General features: G+C 40.0%; 1 protein-coding gene across 3 annotated transcripts in view; it reads right to left on the reverse strand.

Annotated features, from left to right (window-relative positions):
- IKZF3 (IKAROS family zinc finger 3) overlaps nt 1-26369 on the reverse strand; it is a 90679-nt gene that overhangs the window by 7551 nt on the left and 56759 nt on the right. Inside the window, exons 4-7 of one of the 3 annotated variants that reach the window (XM_017497288.2) lie at nt 20118-20378; nt 18563-18730; nt 15883-15999; nt 5523-5639 (exon numbers count right to left, since the gene is read on the reverse strand). In XM_017497288.2, the coding sequence (XP_017352777.1) occupies nt 5523-5639; nt 15883-15999; nt 18563-18730; nt 20118-20378 (663 nt within the window). Of the gene's footprint in view, nt 1-5522; nt 5640-5756; nt 6019-15882; nt 16000-18562; nt 18731-20117; nt 20379-26369 lie in introns of those variants that run through there. The other 2 variants (XM_017497289.2, XM_017497290.2) reach the window with 2 other exon arrangements.

The following is a 26369-nucleotide window of genomic DNA, read 5'->3' on the forward strand; positions in this document are numbered from 1 at the left end:
TGTTGCCCGGGTGGGATTGCAGTGGCATGATCACAGCTCACTGCAGCCTCAACTGCCTGGGTTCAAGTGATACTCCCACGTCAGCCCCCCAAGTACCTGGGACTACAGGCCCATGCCATCACGCCTGGCTAATTTTTTGATTTTTTTTTTTGTTTGTTTGTTTTGCAGAGACAGGGTCTTACTGTGTTGCTCAGGATGGTCTCAAACTCCTGAGCTCAAGTGATCCTCCCACCTTGGTCTCCCAAAGTGCTGGGATTACAGGCATAAGCCACTGCGCTCGGCCTACAATGTGTACTTTTAAGGGCAGACGTGAGGGACGGCATTCAGAAAAGAGTGAGATATTACACAGAAGACAGAGGAGGAGTTCACAGTGGCTGAAGCAAAGGACTGGTTGGCTGAAATGATAAAATTAGAAGAAGTAAGTTGGAGACAGATTGTGGAAGGCTCAGAAGGCCTGACTGAATGGTTTGGATTTTATTCCAATGGGAGTCATTGAAAGGTTTTTTTGAAGAGGGTGGCAAAATGATTGAACCTTTAGAAAAATAATAGAAATCCAATATTTCTGGTAAGGTGAAATATTCAGGTTTTAAGTCTTAAGGTTCTTCAAGTTACTTAAATATGTTTGCTGCTGTGTCATATAATTTCCCACACATGTTACCGCTCACTGTTACTATCAGCACACATCCATAAGCAAACGAACAAAAAAAGCAGGCAAGTAGAAAAAATGGAATATCCAATCATCATCATGGCTCTGATCTCAACCTAGGTGAAACTAACACTTCTTGCAGGAGGTGGAAAACAGAGGGGAGCCAGAGTACAAGAAGAAACAGGAAGGAGGGAAGAACAGAGAGAGCTGTGGGGGCTGTGCTGAGGAAAGCTGAGCTGGAGACCACATTCGGTTGCTGCAGAAGTCTTTGTCCTCTGTGAGACACTGGGAAGTGCTACGTGGTTGTCATCTGTTGTCATGGAGTCACCGGGGAAGACTTCTTTTCTAAAGAGAATCACCCTTGAGGGAGAACAATTGCCCTTCTTCAAGGGACTTTTTTCTCCTACCAACTTTCTTTTTTTTTTTTTTGAAACAGTCTTGCTTTGTCGCCCAGGCTGGTGCAATCTTGGCTTACTGCAACCTCTGCTTCCCGGGCTGAAGCGATTCCTGTGCCTCAGCCTCCCAAATAGGTAGGATTATAGGCACCCACCACCACACCTGGCTAATTTTTGTATTTTTAGTAGAGATGGGGTTTCACCATATTGGCCAAGGCTGGTCTTGAACTCCTGACCTCAAGTGACCCACCTGCCTTGGGCTCCCAAAGTGCTGGGATTACAAGCGTGAGTCACTGCACCTGGCCTCTCCCGCCAGCTTTCAACGACCAGACTCCTTGCTTTCCAAAACCCCCAACATGACATGCACTGCTCTTGGTCACCTCCTGGGGAAGGAAGGGCCTGGACTGCAGCGCTTATAGGCCAAGGTCTGGTGCTGCTCTGTTGCCTGCCAGCTATGTCACTCCACCTCTCTGATTCTCCTTCCTTCCATGGTGAAAGAACCTCACTGGTGGTTCCTAATATCCCTAAAATGCAATGACATTATAATGCTTACGGGATTATGGACTTTAGGCCTTCGGGAAGGGGTTGGAAAAATACTTTTTTCTTTTAGAAACAGGTATTAAAACTGCTTCCTGTTGCTGTTAACCAAAGCAGGCAATTTCTCATTAGTTACTTCACAGGGAGAACCGATGGTTTGTTCAAGTGTCAAAACCTCATTAACATGTTTACCACAGGTGAGTGAGATCTTTTTTTAATGTTCTTTTCAATATGAAAACTTACTTTAATAAAGTAATACATAAAACTTTTAAAATAAGGAGATGCTATGGTAACCACTTTGGTCTGAATAACATCTGTTTTTTTGGGAAAGAATAAAAATCAGGAGAAATATGCAGAAATGTAGTCATTTTTCTTCTCCATCCGAGAGAGAAATCCATTTTGAGCCAAGTATTTGAGGATGGCCTAGTTTGAAGTGTAGTCAAACAAGTTTATAACAGGAGAACAAGATTCAGAGGGAGGAAAATCCCTAAAGGACTGTATGTGCAAAGGAAGGTCTCTTGTCCTTTGAAAAGAACAACTTAAACAGAGTTATTCTGACAATGTAAAGGTGTCGATTCCTGATAGATGTGTGTCAATTTTTTTCCTATTTGAAACAAAGCCATACACAGTTTCTTGGAGAATTAGAAAAAAATTATTTTTCTCTGACTTGAGAGCATGTTTGTGTCTCAAAATACATTTAGACTTGATCCAATCTGTCCCTCTTCCCCAGTTCATCTCTAATAGATGCAAAATGCTCCCTACTGGTAATTACCTCCAGCTTGCTGAGATAGCAACAGGCTGACCTGATGGTCTAATTTCACCTTTACCCTCATAGTACAAGAGGTCAGGGAAGTCAAGGCTGGTCTGAGTGCTGTACAATCGTCAGCAAGGATTAAACGGAATGACTCAGTCTTCCTTCGCACCTTACTCATTGCCATTACCCTGGCAGCTGAATCTTCAAAAAACAGTGCCTTGGAGAGGAAATATGGGAGAAAAGAGAGAAGAGAAGAGAAGGAGGAGGGGAGGGGAGGGAAGGGGACAGGCTAGGAGAGGAGAGGAGATGAGAGGACAATAGCCCCACGTTTTATATCACTTCATCTCATACACTGCACAGTGTCACAGATAATGTTCCTTTTTCCCTCCCTTGACATTACTATTTTCTATTACAAAGGTTGATTCAGTTAAATAATTTAAGGGATTTCTTTATTTTTATTTTTTAAAAACCTTTCAAACAAGGGTTTAGGATATAATGCAAGAAGATTACAACAGTGCCCAGAAACAAGAATGCCATGTATATGACAGGAACTCTTAGCCTTCTGTATGATAGATGAATGGACAAAAGAGTGAATGAACAAGTGGTACTGCGCTAAGCAAAACACATGAATGTTGGGCTAATGTAACTGTGTTTTAGACTCTCAGATTTATACCGTTTGTCTTAAAAAAAAAAAAAAAAACTCCTAAAAACCTAGGATATGGTTTATAACATGAACACCGTATCTGTATAGCCTTGAGAAAAAGGCTATCTGAAGTTACACAGATGGGCTTTATAAACACACAGTGGTATCAATAGTTGCTGACTTCGATTTCTTTTCTAATTAATTTCACAGACTTGCAGAGGGGAGGTACCTTCCTGGGCACTTTATCACCTCTTCAGTCTCTTCATTTCACAGATGAGTAAAGAGAGGACCAGAAAGGTTCTGTGATTAGTCTAAACATACACAGTTAAGAAATGACAGAGCTAGGATCAGAACCTGGGTCTTTTAGCTTCTAATCCAGTACTCTTCTTACTGTACTATACCACAATTTAAAAAAAAAAAAATTCCCCCAGTTATTCTGGGCCCTGAAGCCCTGAAGTTGCTACCTCAGCTTGATAAAGAGCTAACTCTACCAGGTTTCTGATTCCAGCACAGAGATAATGTGATGGTTCAGAAGATGAGAAATCAACACCTACAAGATCAGCATCTCTCACAAGTCTGGAAGGGTGAAGTGAAAATCCTCTGGTTGCAAGAGTAGCAAACAAATGAAACAGATCCCCCAGGCAATGGGCTAAATGGCACAAATTTGCACATATGAAACATGCTGTATTTTTGAATCTATGAAATACCAAAGCAACTTCTATTAAGTAGGGCTTTAGTTCAACCATAGGTTTAGGACAACTGTAAATACTAGGGACTATCTCTCAAATTTTAGTTCTCTTAGACCAAAATGCATTGACCACAACTGGATTGAAATTAAGTCGCTTTACATTTTTTTCTTGCCCAGCTCTCCTTGTGATGTCCCTCTCCATATCAGCTTCAGCCATTTCTCGAGTCAAAACTTTCTCTGGACCAGCCTGGGCAACATAAAGAGATTCCATCTCTATAAAAAGTTTAAAAATTAGCTGAGCCTGGTGGTGCATGCCCATAGTTCCAGCTACTTGGGAGGCTGGGTTAGGAGGATCTCTTGAGCCCAGGAATTTGAGGTGTGATCACACCACTGCATTCCAGCCTGGGCAGAAGAGTGAGATCCTATCTCAAAAAAAACAAAACCAAAAACAGCCAAAAACCCATTACTTTCCCCAAACTAAAATACACTCATGGCGTAGAATAATGATGCAAGCTTTCTTTTATACTCCAGTCAGAACCTCTTCCTATAAGCAAAGCCCAAAAGATATATGGGCAATGTTTGTAGACAACGTCTTAAACTGGCCATTTGTTTACTGTGCCTAAACTCTAAATGGAAGTCACTACGTACTCCCCTGACATTTCTCACCAAGGGGAGGGAGGACAGCAAGGAGGAGGGGACCTCCCTAAACTGAAATACACCAACTTTACTCTGACGCAATTTATTCTTAAAGTGACTACAAGTGCACAAAAATCTTTCAGTTAGTCAAAGTAAAATAAATAGGCAGAAATACCAAAGTAGGTAATTTTGAAATATATGAATTCTTTCAATATATCTCTGTAATTCACATAGAATGTCTGCTTGTAAAAACATTATCTATACCATAATCAAATTTAGTCAGATTTAAAAACCTAGCAGGCACTTATTATCTGTAAGAGCTATTGAGAAGAATAAATACAAAAGGACTGAAATAAAAAATCAACAGCTGGAAGCAGCTTTGGAAAAAGAGACTGAGACAGGTTTCTAAAATATTACTGATGTTGAGGGAGGTCTATTTTCATGTGATAACTATTTTTGTTCAATATCACCAACTTTCAATTTACAGCAAAATTGATATGTTCCATTTCAGCTATCTACTTCACAAATACAAATCTATTTTAAATATCATGGTCACATTTATGTAAATATCTGGGAGAGTTCACCAAAATATCTCTGCCATTTGGAAGTCCTAACACTTTAATGAACATAATTATTTCGTACCCATTTTATTGTGCTGTATTTTTCGACAATGTGAAAACTAATGGCATAAAAATTAACTCCAGTAAGACAAATGATTAAATCAAACCTTGTTATTTAAATCTATGTTTGCCCAACCGCTTTCCCTTAAAGCCAATTCTCAATCAAATTCAAGAAAATATGGCAATATGTTTTAGAGCATGGAAAAAGTTTGAGCATGCTAACGAGCCAACTTGTAAAATATAATTACAAAAGATTACAAAAATGCTATCTTGAACATCTTACTGGTACAAATTGCATAAACTCTCTCATGCAACATATGTCATTCAGAGTAAAGAGGAAGGAACAGGATTTTAAACTTCACATCCATTTAGGAAATTGGATATCAAATACTCCCATCTTCTGTCATGATGATGCTTTAGTTAATATATTTTATTCTATTTTCTAGAGCTATCAAAATGAACCACAAAGAATAAAAGTACACAATGAAAAACTAATTATTTTAACAGAGGTTAAGCTACGAAGGGCCTTGTGTAGCAAGCATCCTATGTTATTTCATTTAAACTGTCTGCTAACAACAGCAGGAAAAAGGTTTGTATTCTTACCAATGAATTTCTGAGGCATTGAGCTTTTTCGTTTTGCCACATTGCTTGCTAATCTGTCCAGAACGAGAGCTCTTTCACTTCCCATCTCTGCTTTGATGTGTCTTGCCTCCGCACTTGCTGGTTTGGAAAAATATAAAAAGAAGAGGGAAAAGAACACATTGGTACATGGGGAGAAAAGGAAATAAACTGGAAGGAGAAGTGTCCAAAGTTGGATGCACACTCTGCTGTTGTTACCTGTTATGACTGCTCAGATTCTTGCCTGGGGTACCTGCTGTGGTCAGTGAAGCCGACACCAGGGCACATTCAAATCTTGCAGTCTTATGCCGAGACGGGAAAGCTTGACCCATCCCCAACCAGTACATTCATTAGCAAGAGGAAGTATTAAATAAACAGCCTGGACGTGGTTGGTTGCAAAAAGACAGATAGATGGAGATCTTCTAACCCCTGATCAGCCTTCTTTCTGATTCTGAGTAACTGCGTGTGACACCTGCAGACTGAAATAATTCTTCTTAACAACTTTGAAAAAAAAGCATGGTGCCCCAGATTTACTGCTCTGTTTATGTTAACAGCACTTTTGAAAATAGATACACTCACACAGATACCAAGACATCTACTCAGTGATTTGTGTATTGAAATTCTGAGTGGTTTCTTTCTTTTTCTTTTTCATTTTTTTCCAGCACGCTCCTCTCAGTTCCTATCTTTCATATTCTTTCTCTGTGCTCTGCATTATCTGTTTCATATGCTCTTCACATTTCAAAATAGTCTCAGTTATAATTTCCCTGAGCAACACTTCTGCCTTGAAATTAAAGAACAATTTGTATAACACATCTCTATTGAATTTCTAATAAAAATGTGAATAAAAACTGCCTATGAATATGGGCTAACTACCCATCCACAAATAGACTTGTGAGTAGTGTAGGCCTGTGGTTCTCAGACCTGGCTGGACATTAGAATCACCTGAAGAGCATGTACGAAATACCTATGCCCAGGCCCCTCTTCAGATCAATTAAATCAGGATTTCTGGTAAGAGGCCTAGGCAAGAATATTTTCAAAGCTCCCCAGATGATTTTTAAATGCAGCCAGAATTGAGAACTACTAGAAGAGTATAAAAATAGTGCCAATATCTAATCAACTAAAATAGTAAACTGTAGTAAATATAATTTACCTCAATTTAGCAGGCAGTGCCCAACTTTATGTCTAAAGTTCAAAGAGATACCAGCTGCTCTAAATATAAGGCTTGACATTTTAACACATGATGCTAGCCTGAGCCAGGGATCAGCAAGCTTATTCTGTAAAGGGCCAGGCAGTAAATTAAAAAAAAATTGCCAGACACATGTAGTCCCTATCTTATATTCTTTGTTTTTTGTTTTGTTTTGTTTTGTTTTTCTGTCCCACAGCCTTTTAAAAATGTAAAAACCCCTGTACACAAACAGGCCACTATCTGCATTTGCTCAGAGGACCACAGTTAGCCCACACCTGCCCTGGGCAAATACATTGTGATGCTGTAAACATTTTTCTCTGTTTTCTCATAAACACTTCAGGAGATCCAAACTAAAATGAATTATCCATACATTTCTATTATGTCTATGGAAGAATAAATTGAAACTAGTTTAAGGGATTAGAGTAAAAAGCAAGTAGTGGCTGGCATGGTGGCTCACCCCTGTAATCCCAGTGCTTTGGGAGACCGAGGCAGGAGGATTACTTGAGGCCAGGAGTTGAGACAAGCCTGGGCAACATAGCTAGATGCTACGTCTACAAAAAATAATTTAAAAAAATTATCTAGGCATGTTGGCATGTGCCTGTAGTCCTAGCTACTTGGGAGACTGAGGTGGGAGGATTCCTTGAGCCCAGAGGTTTGAGGTTACAGTGAACTATTAAAGGTAACTGCAAAAACTGCAATTACTTTTGCACCAATCTAACCGTGCCACCGCACTCCAGCCTGAGTGACAGAGTGATACTCTGTCTAAAAAACCAAAAATAAGCCCCAGAGTATTAAATATTTTTAATTTTATTAGTGGCATTAAAAAACTGTATGTTACAGTATGTTACTGTATGTCATTACACAATACATTATAAAGCTCAGTTTTTATTATTTAACTAATTTATTTACTTGTTTTTGAAACAGGGTCTCAACTGTCATCCAGGGGGGAGTGCAGTGGTGTGATGATGGCTCACTGCAGGCTCAACTTCCTGGGCTCAAGTGATCCTCCCACCTCGGCTTCTCAAGTATATTATTTATATATATAATATACAGTCCAGAGCCACCATGTCTGGCTAATTAAAAAAATTATTAGTCTCAATATATTGCTTAGTCTGGTATCCAACTCCTGGCCTCAGGCAATCCTCCCACTTCAGCCTCCCAAAGTGTTGGGTTTATAGGCATGAGCCACTGCACCCAGCCAAAGTTCAGCTTTTTTTTTTTTTTTTAATCTGGAATAAAATGAAATCTGGCTCTGCCAGGTGTGGTGGCACCAGCCCATAGTCCCAGCTACTCAGGAGGCTGAGGTGAGGGGATGGCTTGAGGCCAGGAGTTCAAGTTCAGCCTGGGCAACACAGTGAGATCCCATCTCTTAAAAAGAAAAAGGAAAAGAAATCCGACTCCAAAAATGAGAAAGAGAAGAGGACGATAAATAATGTGATAATAATGACAATATTTACTGGACTTGGTGAGTTTCTTGTCAAAAATAATTCTAGGCGCTAAAGAAATAAATCATAGCCTTCAGTGAAGCTATTAACAACTATTTGTGTAAAGGAAAACAGTAAGGGTCAGAATAAGGGGACTGAGTGGCTTTTGGGCTAGTGTGAAAGTACTTGATAGACTCTGGCTGACCAACAGTTGTAAATAACGGACACTTCAACCACAAGACACTGCTATTGAGTGAAGCGGGTCAAATTCCGTCCAGTACAGGGATAGGTTTCAATGACCAAACAGGAAATTATTTATATATATTATTTCCTTTCACACAAACCACCACCAGATGTGGCACTACCCAAAGCCCCAAGAGCATAGAGATGAAAGACAAAGTTTGGAATTTGCAGTAAGTTCTTGGGGCTGTTAGAAGGAGACTTCTATCTTGGAATCATAGGAGAGGCAGCTAAGTTTGTGCTTTGACTAAAAACATTCATCCTAGTTCCAACAACTTTGAGAAGATTAAATCCAAGTAAGCCTCCCCTCAACCCTGTAGTTATTAACAAAAAGATTTATAGTGAAAAAAGAATGAAAAACAGTACTCAGGGAATGTTTATGTTTTATGCCCATTTTACCACTGTCCCTTTTAGTCTCTTGTGGTCCCTCCTCTCACTGCCAAATCATTATCCAGGAATTACCCCAAGCACGGTGCTGCCCATCTAGTTTTCCCATTTGTTTCTCAGCAGTTACTGTCTACATTTTACCAAAGTCAATGTCAGTTACAACAAGCAGCTTTCTGAGGACACGTAATCAACATCCTCTCCATTTGTGAGGATGCTGAAACGTGGACACATTGACCTAAATTACTGTAATTAGGGCAGGTCACTAAATGGCAACATTTTGAGATAACATCACCTTTTATTCCGTGTTACCCACCAAACTGGTCTTGAGAGTCATTTCCAGATAAACATTACTCTGTAAATCAGAGACCAAATACCTGGCATTTAACATAAAATTCTGCACTGTTCATGGATGGACATATTTGGAGGAATGGATGGAGACTTCTCCATTTCCACAACTCTGATTAGATTGAAAGAAATCCTCTGAAACTAATCTAGAGGACTCCTGTTCACTCACACCCTCTTTCAAGATCATTCACTCAAAATGTTAACTACAAGATCTTAACCTTTACTGTACATGTGAACACTCTAGTGATTCACTTGATCTTCACTGAGTTAACCTTGTTTTCTAGTTGGTAAGTTAGGCAAAGGCTAATTTTCAACTGAAGATAGTACTCTTATTTTCTTTCCTAAACTGCTAGTCTTTGCCTCACACTTGTTGGACAGCTGACACACAATACCATGAAATGAACACCCTTTAAAACACAAAGAGCCAGATGCCATGGCTTGTGCCTGTAATCCAGCACTTTGGGAGGCTGAGGTGGGAGGATCACTTGAGCCCAGGAAGCTATGATCTTGCCACTGCCCTCGAGCGTGAGGAATAGAGTGAGCCCTGTCTGTAAACAACAACAACACACACATCGCACATTCACAAAAAAATGCTTTGTAACTGGACAAGCTCTTTGGGATTACTGAGTGGCTTAGGCAGTGCACTGAAAAGAAAATAAAAAAAAGAGGACTATTGGTTTTTGGTCCTTTTCTCCAACTTTAGGACCCAACTGTCTATTTATACAAACAGTCTAGACTTGTTATCTTGCCACATCACGTCTCAGAAATGTAAGTGGAGAGAAACCAGTTTGGCAAGATAGTAAGGGAACAAGATAATGGGTTTAAATGATGAAATAGGAAATCCGTTCCTGGGTGGTGTTTGGCGGTTTAATGCTGCAAGCGGTGGGTGTGGGGAATATGTACTGGTGGCAAGGAACAATCTGCACATTCGGTTCATGAGTGAGAGTAGAATGAGTAGGACAGTCATTGTGGATCGATTTCCCTTCATATTGCTTGCTTGCTAAATAGTAGATATACTAATTTTCATTAAAAAAAGTTATTTTAATGATGTGCTGAAAAAATAAATAATAAAATGTAGAACAATTACAGAATAGGTTACTACCTTTATTCCCTGTGTAAGCCTTAATATTTGGTTTTAGTTAACCGTTTCCATGATACCATTTCTATCTCAAAGTCACTGAAGGTTTAACTATGTAATTGTGCTGTGCTTTTGTTTTTGTTCAAAATCCTTCATTAGATCTTGAAGTGTTAAGTGGAGCTTAAATAAGAGCTATTGCTTCCTGTCTCTTCTATGGTGTGGTCAGTCAGTAGCTAATGGAGAGTGGAACAAAGTGGTGCTATTATGCAATAGGAATTGTCTAACAAGAGATTGCTATCAAAGATAGAGGCAGGTTCTAACAAAAAAGTTACATAACTGTTGCCTTTTTGAACCAGTAAAATGAATATACTACCTGTGAGATAATATTAATTTCTAAAAAGAATAGGTTAGAGCAGTAGCTCACACCTGTAATCCCAGCACTTTGGGAGGTCGAGGTGGCAGGGGGGTAGAATCACCTGAGGTCAGGAGTTCGAGACTAGCCTGGCCAACATAGTGAAAACCTGCCTCTACTAAAAATACAAAAATTAGAGGGGCATGGTGGTGGGTGCCTGTAATCCCAGCTATTCAGGAGGCGGAGGCAGGAGAATTGGTTAAACCCAGAATGCAGAGGTTGCAGTGAGCCAAGATGGCATCACTGTACTCCAGCCTGGGTGACAGAGAAAGACTCCATCTCAAAAAAAAAGAATAGGTTGGGAAAACAAAGTTAAAAAATTTTAAACATTTTCTTCGGTCTGCTAAGTTGGTAAAAATATAAGTTTATTCTGAAACCCTCATGCTTGTATGATCTTAAAGAGTTATTGAAGATGAAAGGCTTAGTATCCTAGATTCATAAATTATTCAATTACTTAAAAATATTATTATTGCTAGAACTCATTGTTATACAAAAAATATTTCCTGCTCCAAGTATTCATAATTTGTGTGAAATGGGGCTAAATGAATCTCTATACCAGCTGTTAGTCTCTTTCTGAAATAAGAATCAAGCTAATGAGAAAATGAAGTCCATGGTCTTCTGTATTTTTTTTTCTTTTCATATAGACTCCATTAAGACAGAATTGGAATACTTTGATGGTGTCACTTGTGATGTCTGGTGTAGAAACTTGGACTAAAGTGGCAATATCACTTGTGTCTTTATTAGACCCCTGCATTATCTTAATAGATCAAGTATCTGGTTGGTGGTTGGACTGTAAATTCTTTTTTTTTTTTTTTTTGAGATGGAGCCTTTCCTTTTTCCCTTTTTTTTTTTTTTTTGGTGGGTCTCGGCTCACTGCAACCTCTGCCTCCTGGGTTCAAGTGATTCTCCTTCCTCAGCCTCCCAAAGTAGTTGGGACTACAGGTGCCCGCCACCATGCCTGGCTAATTTTTGTATTTTTAGTAGAGACAGAGTTTTACCATGTTGGCCAGGATGGTCTCCATCTCTTGACCTTGTGATCTGCGACCTCAGTCTCTCAAAGTGCTGGGATTACAGGCGTGAGCCACTGTGCCCAGCCAGATTGTAAATTCTTTTTTTTTTTTTTTTGAGACGGAGTTTCGCTCTTGTTACCCAGGCTGGAGTGCAATGGCGCGATCTCGGCTCACCGCAACCTCCGCCTCCTGGGTTCAGGCAATTCTCCTGCCTCAACCTCCTGAGATTACAGGCATGCACCACCATGCCCAGCTAATTTTTTGTATTTTTAGTAGAGACAGGGTCTCACCATGTTGACCAGGATGGTCTCGATCTCTTGACCTCGTGATCCACCCGCCTTGGCCTCCCAAAGTGCTGGGATTACAGGCTTGAGCCACCGCGGCCGGCCATTGTAAATTCTTAAAGTATAGGGGCTTGACCTTAACTCATCTTCTAAACAGCTTTGATATGGGCCTGGCACATAGAGAACTCAACAAATGCTATCTGGATAAAAGAAATGATTAGCAAGGCTAGAAGCCCTGTTGCCCAACACCTGCATTTTTTTGCAGGCTGGTCTTCACTTCAAGGCCTTTTTATCCATCTGCTTGCTTCCAGAAAGTCCTGCTTCCCCATGCAGGCGGGTTTGTCCACAGGCTTGGCTCTCACACTACACTGCGCTTCGATTTACAATAAGCATTTGAAGAATGAGTGCCGTAGGCACAACAGCAATGGAGCATCATCTCTTTACAAGTGAGGGATGAAGGCATAAGATGCACTATACTGGCTAGGCTCAGAATGGAACCCCATGTCCACACTGGACTCCCAATTTCAAGAAGAAAACAAATGGAAATCATAAATGGAAGGGTGCAAAATAGTTAAAGAATTGGCTTATGTTGGATTAAATATTCTGTAAATTTTGGCCTCAGGAAAAATTATAGAAAGTATCTGAAACATAAAAGATAGACTAACATATGGACTGAGATGCAGTAACTCGATTAAGCTATGACTTTACACATTTATAACCTGAAACCACCATTACAACATATTTGTTCGAAAAAAAAAAAAAGTCAAAACTTGCTGACTTAGTTAACCCTTTATCTTTTTTTGCTGAGACTTAAAGTATGGTGCATGCATCCACCAAACCACCCTATGAAATGCAAATTAACCCAACCTCTGTATTTCAGCATTTCCTGAATCACTTACTACCACTGAAGATAGCTAAAATATTACTTTGATATTTTCCTTACTTGAAATTCCTAAAAAAGATTGTGAGAATGGCAAGTAAGGTAGTGACCTTACTTCAAAATCTGTAATTTTGAACTTACTGTTTATAGAGTGTAGTTTTCTGATCTTCCCCCCTCCTTCCAGGAGACTCAGGACACACATATATGCATATATATGTGTGTCTATTAGTATGTGTGTTACTATATCTCTTTTGCAAGCCAGATAATATATAACCTTTAAGAAATATAGCTAATCAAGGTTAAAAAGTAGAAAAGGTGTAAAAGACCCAAATGTCCATTAACTGATGAATGGATAAATAGAAAGTGGCAAATCTAAACAATGGAATATTATCTAGCCATAAAAAGAAATGAAGTACTGATAAATGCTTCAGCATATATAAATGCCTCAAAAACATTATGCTAAGTAAAAGAAGCCAACACAAAAGGCCACATATTGTATGATTCCATTTATGTGAAATGTCCATAACAGGCAAATCCATATAGGCTGAAAGTAGGCTGGTGGCTGCCTGGAGCTAGAGGGAGGGGGAATAGGGAGTGACTGCTAATGGGCACAGCACTGCTGTTGCTAGTGGTGATAATGTTCTGAAATTAGATAGTGGTGATGGTTGTACAATTTTGTGAATATACTAAAACTATTGAAATGTGCACTTTAAAAAGGTAAATTTTATAGTATGTGAGCTATATCTCAAATTTTTGAAAATTAAAAAATATGACTAATCGTGGTTGGGCGCAGTGGCTCATGCCTGCAATCCCAGCACTTTGGGAGGCTGAGACTGGTGGATCACCTGAGGTCGAGAGTTCGAGATAAGCCTGACCAACATGGAGAAGCCCTGTCTCTACTAAAAATACAAAAAATTAGCTTGGTGTGGTGGCACATGCCTGTAATCCCAGCTACTTGGGAGGCTGAGGCAGGAGAATCGCTTGAAGCTGGGAGATGGAGGTTGCAATGAACTGAGATTGCATCATTGCACTCCAGTCTGGGCAACAAGAGCAAAACTCTGTCTCAAAAAAAAAAAAAAAAAATACTAGTCACAAAATTGTGGTGAATTTTAAGTAAGTCACTGAATTTTAGGTGAGTCTCAGTCTTGTGACCTCTAAAATGAAGAGGTAGGGTCAGATGCTCTCTTTCATTCTAGCTTTAAATATTAGTAATTAATTCTACTTGGAATAGGACAGATTTTCATAGCTTAGGGATCTCTCACAATAAGAACTTTGCCTATTGTCTGAAATACAGAACTGCAAGTACAGATGCCTACATTCTATTCTTGATCAAGTACTGCCTGACTCCCATGAAGCAGGTCACTTAAGATGTCAAAACCTTTCCTAGCAAGCAGACTCAGATAAAAACAAAACAAAACAAACAGAAGAAGATGTAAAAACCCAAATATTAGGTTTGTTTTTATTTTATTAATTAAGTTTTTTTAGAGATGGGGGTCTCACTTTGTTACCTAGGCTGGGCTTGAGCTCCTGGGCTCAAATAATCCTCTTACTTCAGCCTCCTTAGTAGCTAAGACAACAAGTGTGTGCCACTGTGTCTGGCCTGTTTGTTTTTTTTTATAAGGGAGTAAACACTTCTTTTTACTTGGATATGCTTTATCCAAGTAAGTTGGATTTCCTTTATCAAGTTAGAAATCCAGCTCCTTGATAAAACCAGAGATACCATTAGGATAAAAAGCAGAAGCAGTGCAAACCAACAGAATTCAGTTGGCCAGCTCCTAACATCATACAATACGTTTTATCTAAAACACAAGTTTTCTCTCACGCAAAATGAGGGCAGTTTAGTCATTTCTACTCCATTTTTCCTGAGTTTCATGTTATTTCTGTCATATTTTTGTAATCTTTCTGATTTAGGCTATTCAAACTACTCAACTTCAACAATTGCTGTCAAACACTAAATCCCATGAGGATTTGTACCTATTCTAAATAAGCAATTGGTACAAGTCACCAAATAAAAATGTCAGACAACCCAAACTGCAGAACCAGGCTGATAGCCAACTCCATGGGACAAAGGACAGCTGCAGAGATGTGACACAAAAAAGTTTCAGGCTGTTTCAGCTAAAGAGTGAAAAGAAAATAAAACACAATTGAGATATAGAAGAACATCTAGTGGTTCAACCAAGTGCCAGCAGGCATCTACTTCAAATCACTGAATAAAACAAGAAATCCCCAAAGCCAAATGGAAGCATCACAATAAATAATATGAATAGACAAGGATATAAATTGGGGCCTGTGCAAAGAAAATTCTTGTAGTTTTCATTGACTCTTCCCTAGCCACTCCCCAACCTCTTCTACTCTCGGTCTTTGCCTTTTCTATAAATAGTAACTCCATTCTTCATCAATCTGTTAGGAAATCTTGTTGACTCTGCCTTTAAATATATAGAGATTTAGAATACTTCCCACCACCTCTACTACTAACAAGATACAATTTTCTCTTGCTTGAACTATTGCAATGACCTCCTAAATGGACCCCCCAATTTCCAACCTTGCCCCAAATACAATCTCTTCTCAAAAGCAAGTAGACGGATTCTTTCAAATGAGAAGGCCAATGATGTCACCTCTTTATACAAAACCCGCTAAAGATTTTCAGTTTCACTCAGGGTAAAAGCCAAAGCCTTTACAATGGCCTGCAAGGCCTGATAAGATCTGGTTTCCCATTTCCTCTCTGGCTTCAGGTCCCATTACTCACTGTGTTCCAGCCACACAGGACTATGTACACTTCTTCAAATTTGTGCCCCAGGACCTTTGCTCTTGCTGTTCCCTAGTTACTTGCCAGGCTCACTCATCCTGTTAAGAAGCCTGTTAAAATGTTACCTCACTGAAGCCTTCCCTGATTCTCACCCTCACTCCTCAGTAACTGCTTCATTTTTCTCAATAGCACTTATCACCCTCTAACCTTCCAACATACAGTCTGCTCATTTACTTTCTTTATAATCTATCTGCCCCCAGCAAAATATAAACTCCACGAGTCTTTTTACTTCCTATCATATCCCACCACCCAGGAGAGCAGATGCTCATTAAATGTGTGTTGTGTGAACTCACCAGTGTCCCCTGGGTCAGTGCTCTGAAGAAATGTACGGCAGCGCTCCTTGTGCTCCTCAAGGGAACTTCTCTGCTTGTAACTCCTTCCACAAAACTCACATTTGTAGGGTTTCTCCACTAGAAGGAGAACATAAGGGGCACTCAGTGACCCTCAGGTGTTCCATACAGGTCAGGTATTGGGGCTCTGTGACAACTGTTCATTAGAAATGAGACTGCTGAGTGAAGCCAGAGTATTTAAATACTTTTGAATCTGTATTTTCAATTTGGTAAGCTTAAATAAGGTCATGGTTTATGATTAATTATTATGTCAGAGTATTCTTCAAAAGGATTGCCTCCTATCACAAATGAAAGAATTTGGATTTAGTGATTACCACTTAGCATAGTGTTTTAGATCCAGGTCAAATCTTATTTCTTTAGGAAAAAGAAAATAGGGCCCTTTTATTCTTTAACGAGGTTAATGTAGTATAAGCAATGAAATAGGAAAGGATTCCTTATTTTGGACATCCATCTGGCTGTAAGTAAAGATTGCTATAGTTTGTGGGAGTTAGCCATTCAGCTAGAAACTGATGGCCTTTTCAGAACATTGACATATTTGAATAAATTTAGCTCGTCCTTGCCAAGTGGCTATAGCAAAGTCTAGGCTATGATAAAAACTGAGCTAATTAATTAAGGATTTTTTTGTTTTTGAGATGGGGTCTCACTCCATCACCCATGCTGGAGTGCAGTGGCACAATCACAGCTTGCTGTAGCCCCAACTTCACAGGCTCAGGTGATTCTCCCACCTTGGACTCCCAAAGTGAGAGGATTACAGGTGTGAGCCATCGCACCTGGCCGGGATATTTTTGAATAATAGAAATAAAAATACTCTGGGTGCAGTGGCTCACACTTGTAATCCCAGCACTTTGGGAAGCCAAGTAGGGCAGATCACCCGAGGTCAGGAGTTCGAGACCAGCCTGCCCAACGTGGCACAACCCTGTCTCTACTGAAAATACAAAAATTAGCTGGGAGTTGTGGTGGGCATCTATAATCCCAGCTACTAGGAAGGCTGAGGCAGGAGAATCACTTGAACCTAGGAGGCAGAGGTTGCAGTGAGCCGAGATCGTGCCACCGGACTCCAGCCTGGGTGACAGAGCAAGACTGTCTCAAAAATAAAAAAGAAATAAAAATGAATTGTAAAAATGACTTCATCTAAATGTCTAAAACGAAGGAAAAGTTTCACCCATACAATTCAGGCAACTGTATTCTGCCAACTTCCCAAATGCTTTATTGCTTGAAATATGTAAGTAATAACTTCAACTATCTGTTCAAGGCTGGTCTTTCTGATTGTTGATAAAATATACTCAATGCATTTGTCAGTTTTATGGGCTAAAATTTTTATTTTTGAATCCCTCTTGTTCTGTTTAAAACAGAGGCTTTGGGATTTAAAGCACTAAAAGATCCTTATGGAATCCTAAATTAAAACAAATGCAGGTTTGCTAGGGCTAAAAATGTTAAGTTTCTGCATAAATTGGGTCCTCTAGAATCTGTCTTTAAAATGCCTGCTATTGTTTCTTACTTGAAAAAGGCAACAGTAGAGAACTATTCTAATTTTTTCGAACCAAACTCATCCTTAATTCATTACTTTGAAAAATGAGCTGTAAAAGAGAGAAACCCTTCATTTGCCAATTATGATCTCTCATGGTGGGTTCTGTTGGGGTTGATTTGCTTAATCCTAGTGGCTGAATTATAACAAGTTTCAGGTTTGGGGCTAGGTTTTAGTCAAAGCAGTACACGTGAACTGACATAAAAACAAACCTTTTTTTCCAATTAAAATTTTGCCAGATAACATCAAGAACATGAGGTCCCAAATTTGAAAATAAACTCAGTCTTATTTTTCTAGGAAGGAAATTCTTAATCTTGAAAAAAGAAAGTATTATCTTGGTCAAAATAAAGAGTAAAAACATCAAGACAGCACATAGCTTTTTATGAATCCTTACTGCTGTTCATCTTTTAGAGATTTAAAATAAGTAGGTTGGCTAGGCATGGCAGCTCATGCCTGTAGTCCCAGCACTTTGGGAGGTCAAAGTGGGAGGATTGTGCGAGCTCAGGAGTTTGAGACCAGCCTGAGCAACATAATGAGACCTCATGTCTATTTAAAAAAAAAAAAAAACAAAAGTGGGCTGATCAAGAGGAAAGTTGGATTTAAGAAATTTATCCCTAATGGCCAAAAAGTAGCCCCCAAACAATGATTTATGTATAGATTAGTTTTTCATAATTTACAAAATTGTACATCATTTGCTTGTCTAGTCTTTTGAATGGAAAGAGAGAGAGTGTGTGTGTGTGTGTGTGTGTGTGTGTTAGGAAAATAATCTTTTAATAAAGTTTACCAGAAGAAAATACTGATGGCTATAATTTTCTCACAAAAATTAAAAAGACATTTTTATAGGGTGGGCTCTTCCTATCTGACTGTGGTGTTCTCTAGGGATGCATGGATGGTGAGGAGATGATCATCTCCACTGAGGCAGATGGAGAACAATTAATGCCTTAATGGTAGTGTAATTAGCCCTAGAGGTCTCTGCTGTTGTAACCCTTCAGAACAAGAATGACAGATTGAAACCTTCATACTTAACTCTTTCTAGTTTCCACATGGGCTCTGAGGAATGCAGTTACTAGACATGGAATGCTCATTTCTCTCACTTACCAGAATGTGTCCTAAGATGCCCAGTGAGCGCATCTCTTCTTTGGCATGCATAGTTGCAGAGGTGACACTTAAAAGGTTTTTCCCCTGTGTGCAGTTTAATGTGGCGGAGGAGGTTACCTTTCTGAGTAAAAGATGCCCCACACTGATTACATTGGAATGGGCGTTCACCTTTAAAAAGGACAAAAAAGGAGATTTCTGATCACAGGCAAGTGGAGAAGGATATGCACAGATTAGATGCCTAGGGCAAAAGCTCATCTTTTAAACAGTTACTGTTCACATTGGGATCAGTTGGGAGCTGCATTTCAAGGCAAGCATAAGACTTACTTATGAAATCTCCTCTCTAGAAGAGAAAACGCACCTACCTAGCAAGGCTATTTTAGGTATCATATTGAATCAGAGCAAAGAAACAAGAGTAGCTCTAGAAGTGCTTTCTAGATGTAAGTTTTTTCTTTTTTTTCCCCCGCCCCGAGATGGAGTCTTGCTCTGTCGCCCAGTCTGGGGTGCAGTGGCACGATCTTGGCTCACTGCAACCTCTGCCTCCCATATTCAAGCGATTCTCCTGCCTTAGCCTCCCAAGTAGCTAGGATTACAGGTATGCACCACCGTGCCCAGCTGATTTTGTATTCTTAGTAGAGATGGGGTTTCACCATGTTGGCCAGGATAGTCTCAAACTCTTGACCTCATGGTCCACCTGCCTCGGTCTCCCAGAGTGCTGGGATTACAGGTCTGAGCCATGGTGCCTGGCCCTAGATGTAAGTTTTTATATTACTTGGTACTCCTTTTTTTTTTTTTTTTTTTGAGACAGGGTCTTCTTGCTCAGGCTAGAGTGCAGTGGTGAAGAGGCTCACTGAAGCCTCAACCTCCTGGGTTCGGGTGAGCCTCTCACCACAGCCTCTAGGATAGCTGAGACTACTAGTGTTTGCCATCATGCCTAGTTAATTTTTTAGTATTCCTTTTGAATATAATCTCCTTTGAAAAAAGAGTCACAAACTAAAGTCCTAACAAGGTGCTGACGGCTAGAAATTCTCCTTTTTGAAGTCTTCATATGAGATGTGGGATGGAATCTACTGGCTCAGGTATGATGCTTGCATTTGTCTGCATTTCTATAGACCGCCTGTTTATTGTCTGAAGATAAATTCTTTTAAACTGGAAATAAAAACTATATCCTTTCATTTACCAAATTGGAACCCAATACGATATGAAGATCTGCTCTTATTAAAAATGTTATGCAAAAATATGTGAAAGATGGCTAAGAAGCAAATCACACAATTCAACTCCTACTTAGAAACTGAAGAAAAAGTTTTTGGCTGACCTAGAACACTGTGCTCTCTACAGTCTTTTTTTATCATAGCATTTGCAATATGTTTGCCAAATGCATGGCAAGGCAGGAATAAAAAGCACCGAGTTAATGGCAATGCAGAAAGAGATACATCAGCATTATAGAAAAATCAATGAAAGTAACCAAAAGTTCCAAATTCCACCACTTCATTTCCACAGCCTAATAATGGCTGCATTAGGACAGTTTTCGGAAGAATGCAAAAAGCAGACTATTTACCAGTATGGCTTCGCTTATGAACCATTAAGACATTGAAGCTGATGCAGGATAATCCACATACATCGCAGTTCATCTTTCCACTGGTTGGCCTGCTACTATCGAATGAGACAACATGTCTCTCCAACTTAATGTTTTCATATTCATTATATTCTCTTGAATAGCTATAAGGGATTTCAGGCTCTTCTGCATTTCCCGTGGGCTCTGGCTTTAAAACATTCTCATCTCTTTCACTGTATTCATCTTTCACTTTCATTGAATCATCTGCAGGGAAAAAAAATGCAAGAAATGAACAATGACTATACTTGAAGCTATCAAAGCAGCTCATATAGCAGAGACCCACAACTGACAAATACCAAATGAAGCTAACAAAACTCTGTACATCTACAAAACAAGAAAGCACCATTAGCATGAGCACACATTATTTAAATTCAGAACCACAGTCAGAGGAAAACACACATACTTACACACATAAAAACAGATGATAGTGTTTTATGCTATCCAGAAAAATACAGATAATAGATTTTAGCTAAGTCTGCTCAAAGTGGCCATGAAACAAACATTGAGCAACTCTTCTCCAGTACTAGGGGAGAGGACGGGTTTTCAGATCTAGTACTTTTTTTGGTGGCTGCAGTTAAAAAGGCAAAGTGATGTAATTTTAAGTTTCAAGGAGAAAATATTGTTTGAATCCTTCAAATGCATCCAGTGTAAGCCATCAAGATTAAGAGTTGAATAGTTAGTGTAGGTTTTCTAATTTTAAGCCATGCTTTGCCTCTTCCTCTTCCACGTATATGAATTGCTGAAACACATCTTATCTCTCTCTTGGAGCTGATAAAGGCACAACATTGAATGTAGAGGAAGTTGTCAGTACTAATGAAATAGTGTTGACAAAGACAAAAGGAAAAGTAATTCTTTCATATAACCTAAGGAATCACTTTCATTGACACAGGTAAATGGGGCTCAGTCTAAATAAGGGGAAGGACCCTTAGGTCCCAAGTTAGGGAGGACTAAAGGACGCAAGGATTGTATAATAGGACTGGATAGGAGAGGAGGGACTGGCTCAAGTGAGTTGGCTTACCAATTACTATCTTAAGAGCTGTAATGTAAATAAATGAAATTTAAAAGAAGAGCTGTAATACTCTTAATGAAGAGCATAAGAACATATGAAGAACACAGAAAAAATAAGAACATAAGAAACAAAGAAGACAAATTTATGTACTTGCACTGAGACTAACAAAACCTAAAAATTTGCCTGATGTAAGAATAATAAACATTTGTAATGGATTTTTCATGTATAAAATATGCTATATAAATGCTTACTTTTTCGAACATTGGTCCTTGGAAATTGAAAGTTGTACTCCCCATGAGGAATCACACATCAATGGAGTGTAGGGCTAGAAGGGAATTTAAGATCATCTAATCCAACCCCCTTGTTTCTCAGATGAGGAAATCTGGGTGCTGAGGAAATCTGAGACGTTTTCAGTCATTTGTCCAAGGTTACATATCTAGTTACTAGCAGAGGTGTGATTAGAACGCAAAACTTATCCTTGAACTATCAATTACTTGGATTTGACCTCACACACTAGATATATAAGGCCTAAGTGGGTTCTTACCAACTATATTACACGCCCTCCCATCAATGGAGTAAATGTTAAAACCCAAAACACTCTGAAAAAAGATATTTTAAAAAACTACATCCCTTCCAAAAAACATCAGTAAGTGTTGCTCCTCTTGCCACATAGGAGGAAGTACAGCTGCAGCTGTGCCTAGCTTGCTACCTTCAACCCAAGTTTCAATTTTCACTTCTATCAAGGTTACCTTTCATCTATATTAACTGTGTTTGCTTAATAGAGCAAGACAGGGCCTAACCACCATCAGAGGAGCCAGTGCTGCCACAGTGTTCCACTGCTTCCTACCACAGTTCATGGTTCACAACTTTTCACTCTTTGACTAGCAAAGATGCACGGCTGTAGGATAAGTCCAGCATGTTTCAAATTTGCCCACCCCGTGGATCTTGGTTATATAAGAAATGATATCTGCTTCCTACTTGGAAAGAGGTTCACTTCCTTCTTTCTCTGGATAGGCCTTCCCTGATTTCAAACGGAATTTGTTTGCTTAAGTGGGTTTTTTTTTTTTTTTTTTTTTTAGAGAAGGATGCACCTGAGGCTTGTACCCGCCTCCCTTCCTCCATCACTCCAGCTGTGGGTAATATCCCACCAAAGCTTGAGTGCTCTTCAGTTTGCATGTAGGCGTTTAAAAGAACCTCAACGGAAAATTTCAGCTACTGAAAACCAAAAACAGCAGATAGAAAAGGCCAGCAGAAAAGGATCCTTTCCATTTTGGTTAGAAAATGTGAACATGACCAGACTCAGGCCACTCCATGGTCACTGAACTTTAAAATATATTAAGTTTAATGTGTTGGGTCTTTCTGAAAACAGAAGAAATAAGAGAGCTGCTCCCTTCCCTCAGGATTTTGGCTTTAGTTGGCCTGACCTGGAACTCAATACTACACCATCCTGGCTCAAGAGCAGATCTTAGCTTTAGCCCTTTAAGAGTCAGCTGCAGAGTAAGAAAGACAGTATTTGAGACCCAGGGACATAAGGACACAGGGACAGGGCATTAGAGAAGTCCCTTGGGCTTACATAGTTGCTGGTTTGCCTTTGGAGTCTTACCACTTTTAGATGAATGACCTGGATGACCTCTCTGCATGTTTACTGGGGATCAGCAATTTATTTTTTTTTTTATTTTTTGAGAACTAGTCTTGCTCTGTTGCCCAGGCTGGAGTGCAGTGGCATGATCAGCTCACTGCAACCTCCGCTTCCCAGGTTCAAATGATTCTCCTGCCTTAGCTTCCCAAGTACCTGGGATTACAGGCACGTGCCACCATGCCCAGCTGATTTTTGTATTTTTAGTAAAGACGGAGTTTTGCCATGTTGGCCAGTCTGATCTTGAACTCCCGACCTCGAGTGATCCACTCGCCTCAGCCTCCCAAAGTTTTGGGACTATACACATGAGCCACTGTGCCCAACCAGAGTCGAATTTATTCTAACATCAACTCTGTTACCTTCTCAAGGTAAACCATAATAAATTGCTGGCGGGCATGGTGGCTCACACCTGTAATCCCAGCACTTCGGGAGGCCGAGGCAGGTGGATCACTTGAGGTTAGGAGTTCGAGAGCAGCCTGGTCAACATGGCAAAACCCCCATCTCCACTAAAAATACAAAAATTAGCTGGGCATGTTGGCTCCCAGCTACTAGGGAAGCTGAGGCAGGAGAATCACTTGAACCCAGGAGACGGAGGTTGCAGTGACCCAAGATTGCACCACTGCATTCCAGCCTGGGCGACAGAGTGAGACTCCATCTCAAAAACAAAACAAAACAAAACCAATAAATTACAATCTAAGGTATGAATGAGATTCCTGAGAGATACTGGGCTTAGTACTCAGCCTCCAAATACAGTCCACCAAAACAACCAGGAAAGGCACTAGCCTGCTCTAATGAAGAGATTCATTCCATTCCCTGGAAGACTTACTGGAGCAGAGAATGGGGGTGTTCTACTTAGAAAATACTAATGAACATGTCTAAAATCAAGCTTGTCATCTTTGAACCCAAACTTGCTTCTAATTTATGACTTATTTATGTTGACAAATAGCATCTCCCTTCTTCTAGTCTCCAAGTCGTGAAACTGTGGAACCTTTTCTCTTTCAATCTCTAAATCAAGTCGGTCTCCAAGATCTATCAACCCTGTGTCATCTGGCTCTCTAGGGGCTAACTCTTCTTTTCCTTTCCTTTTGCAATTTAGTTTCACCTTTCATTGCATCATACCTAAATTCATCCTCTCTCAACATTCCTTTCCAGACAGATTTAAGACACAGGTAGGAAATGCTTACTGCCTCTATAGCCTCAAAAAGGACTCAGAATTCTCTGTAATCTGGCTTCTGCCTTCACAATTCACTGAATCTGCTCCCTTGAAGATCACCAACAATAACCTCCTGACTCCTAGATTCAATGCCTTTTTATATGCCACTCTTCCCAACTTCTTTATAGTCCTCGACACTAACTACTTACCATCCCTAGTTCTTCTGCACTCCTGTCCTCCTTCCTTCCTTCCTTTCTTTCCTTTCTCTCTCTTTCTTTCCCTCTCTTTCCTTCTTTTTTCTTTTCTTTCTTTAGACAGAGTCTCACTCTGTTGCCTAGGCTGAAGTACAGTGGCGTGATCTTGGTTCACTGCAACCTCTGCCTCCCAGGTTCAAGTGATTCTCCCGCCTCAGCCTCCCAAATACCTGGGATCAGAGGCACATGCCACCATACCTCCCTAATTTTTTTTTGTATTTTTAGTAGAGATGGGGTTTCTCCATGTTGGCCAGGCTGGTCTTGAACTCCTGACCTCAGGTGATCCACCGGGCTTGGCCTCCCATAGTGTTGGGATTACAGGCATGCACCACTGTGCCCCGCCCCTGCACTCGTATTTCTTCAATGAAACTGTACCTTCTTTCCTNTATGTTTAGTAGAGACAGGGTTTCACCATGTTGGCCAGGCTGGTCTTGAACTCCTGAGCTCAGGTAATCCACGTGGCTTGGCCTCCCATAGTGTTGGGATTACAGGCATGCACCACTGTGCCCCGCCCCTGCACTCGTATTTCTTCAATGAAACTGTACCTTCTTTCCTTGCCTTTCTCATTGCTTCCTTCTTGCCCCTCTTCTTCCCTCTGCATCCTAAATACTGTCCTTAACCTTTTTTCTTCCCTCTATACCCCTCTTGTATGTCAATGTCATCAATCCTTAAGGCTTCAACTAATATCTTATATGATTAATCCCCAAATATATAACTCTAGGTGTATATTTTTTAGTCCTCTATTTCCAAAGGCTTCCTAGGCATCTTCCCAGTTACTCAGACTAGAATCCTTACGATCATCTTTCCTTTCTCCTTATTGGGCCCCACATTCAATCATTCAGTGGTTTTATCTCTCTGTCCAATCACTAATTTGTTTCTCCACTCCACTATTTTGCATGCCCATTACCTAATTCTCAGACCCTATGACTTTCCCATGATCTACTTACTGCCGTAGCCCCCACACTGTTCTCCCTGCCCCCTTCTTTCTCCTTTCCAGCTCATCTTGCTCATTGCTACAAGATTGTTCTTCCTAAATTCTAGCTCTGGTCATGTCATAGCCCTGTCAAAATTTTTCAATATTTTCCACTGCCACCAAAATAAAGTCCAAACTCAAAAACAAAGAATTTAAAAGTCCCCAACCTATCTTTGGCATAATTATTTTGACTACTTAGATCTTTAACTAAAGAACTTCTATGTAGTTTTAGTTTTGTCCAAATTTATTTCCACTGCCTAAAAGATCTTTCCCCAATATGGCCACAGGTCCAAGTCCTACACATATTTATTTTAGGGTCAAACTAATATGCTATCTCTCAGCTACTATGCCTTCCTGGATCCCCCAGCTGGACAATACCCTCCTCCTTCTTTCCGGGTTACTTACAAACTCACCTCCCCTAGTCTCCCCCATAAACATGTAAGCTAGCTGAGGGCAGAAGCTATACAGTGTGTGTATGTGTGTGTGTGTGTTTAACTCAGAATTCCCTTTGACACTGCTTAACCTGTATCTGTAAGACCAGAGGTTATATGGTTTTAAAATATAAATTTTGGGGTTCCTACCATAGATTACTAATCTGGGGGTAGAGACTGGAAATAGGTATTTGAAAACATGCTCTCCAGATAAACCTTATGCACAATGGAGTCTGAGAGCCACTGCCTGGAGTTTGAAACAATGCCCTACATAAAGTAGACATCCAATAAATTTCTGGTATATGAGTATATCATTGCATTCGCCTCCTAACTGGCCCACAGTACATGTGACTTCTGTTATATTGCATCCTATTGCCAGAATAATCATGTCGTAGCAATGAAACTCTTGTTAAAAAACTTTCAGTGATTTCATTTGCTTATAGGATAAAGTCCAAACTCCTTAATGAGGCATTCAAGCACCTGTCCAGAACTTACCCCAGGACTACTTAATCATCTAATTTCTCAGCCTTCTTGAGTCACCTTTCTCTCTATACTAGAACTTTACTATTCAAAGTGAGGTCCTTGGATAAGCAGTTCTGCAATCCCCTAGGAGCTTGTTAGAAATACAGGTGCTCTGGCTGGGCACAGTGGCTCACGCCTGTAATCCCAGCACTTTGGGAAGCCGAAGCAGGCAGATCACAAGGTCAGGAGATCGAGACTATCCTGGCCAACATGGTGA

The sequence above is a fragment of the Cebus imitator genome, unplaced genomic scaffold, assembly GCF_001604975.1.
Source record: "Cebus imitator isolate Cc_AM_T3 unplaced genomic scaffold, Cebus_imitator-1.0 Scaffold228, whole genome shotgun sequence".
Taxonomy (NCBI): Eukaryota; Metazoa; Chordata; class Mammalia; order Primates; family Cebidae; genus Cebus; species Cebus imitator.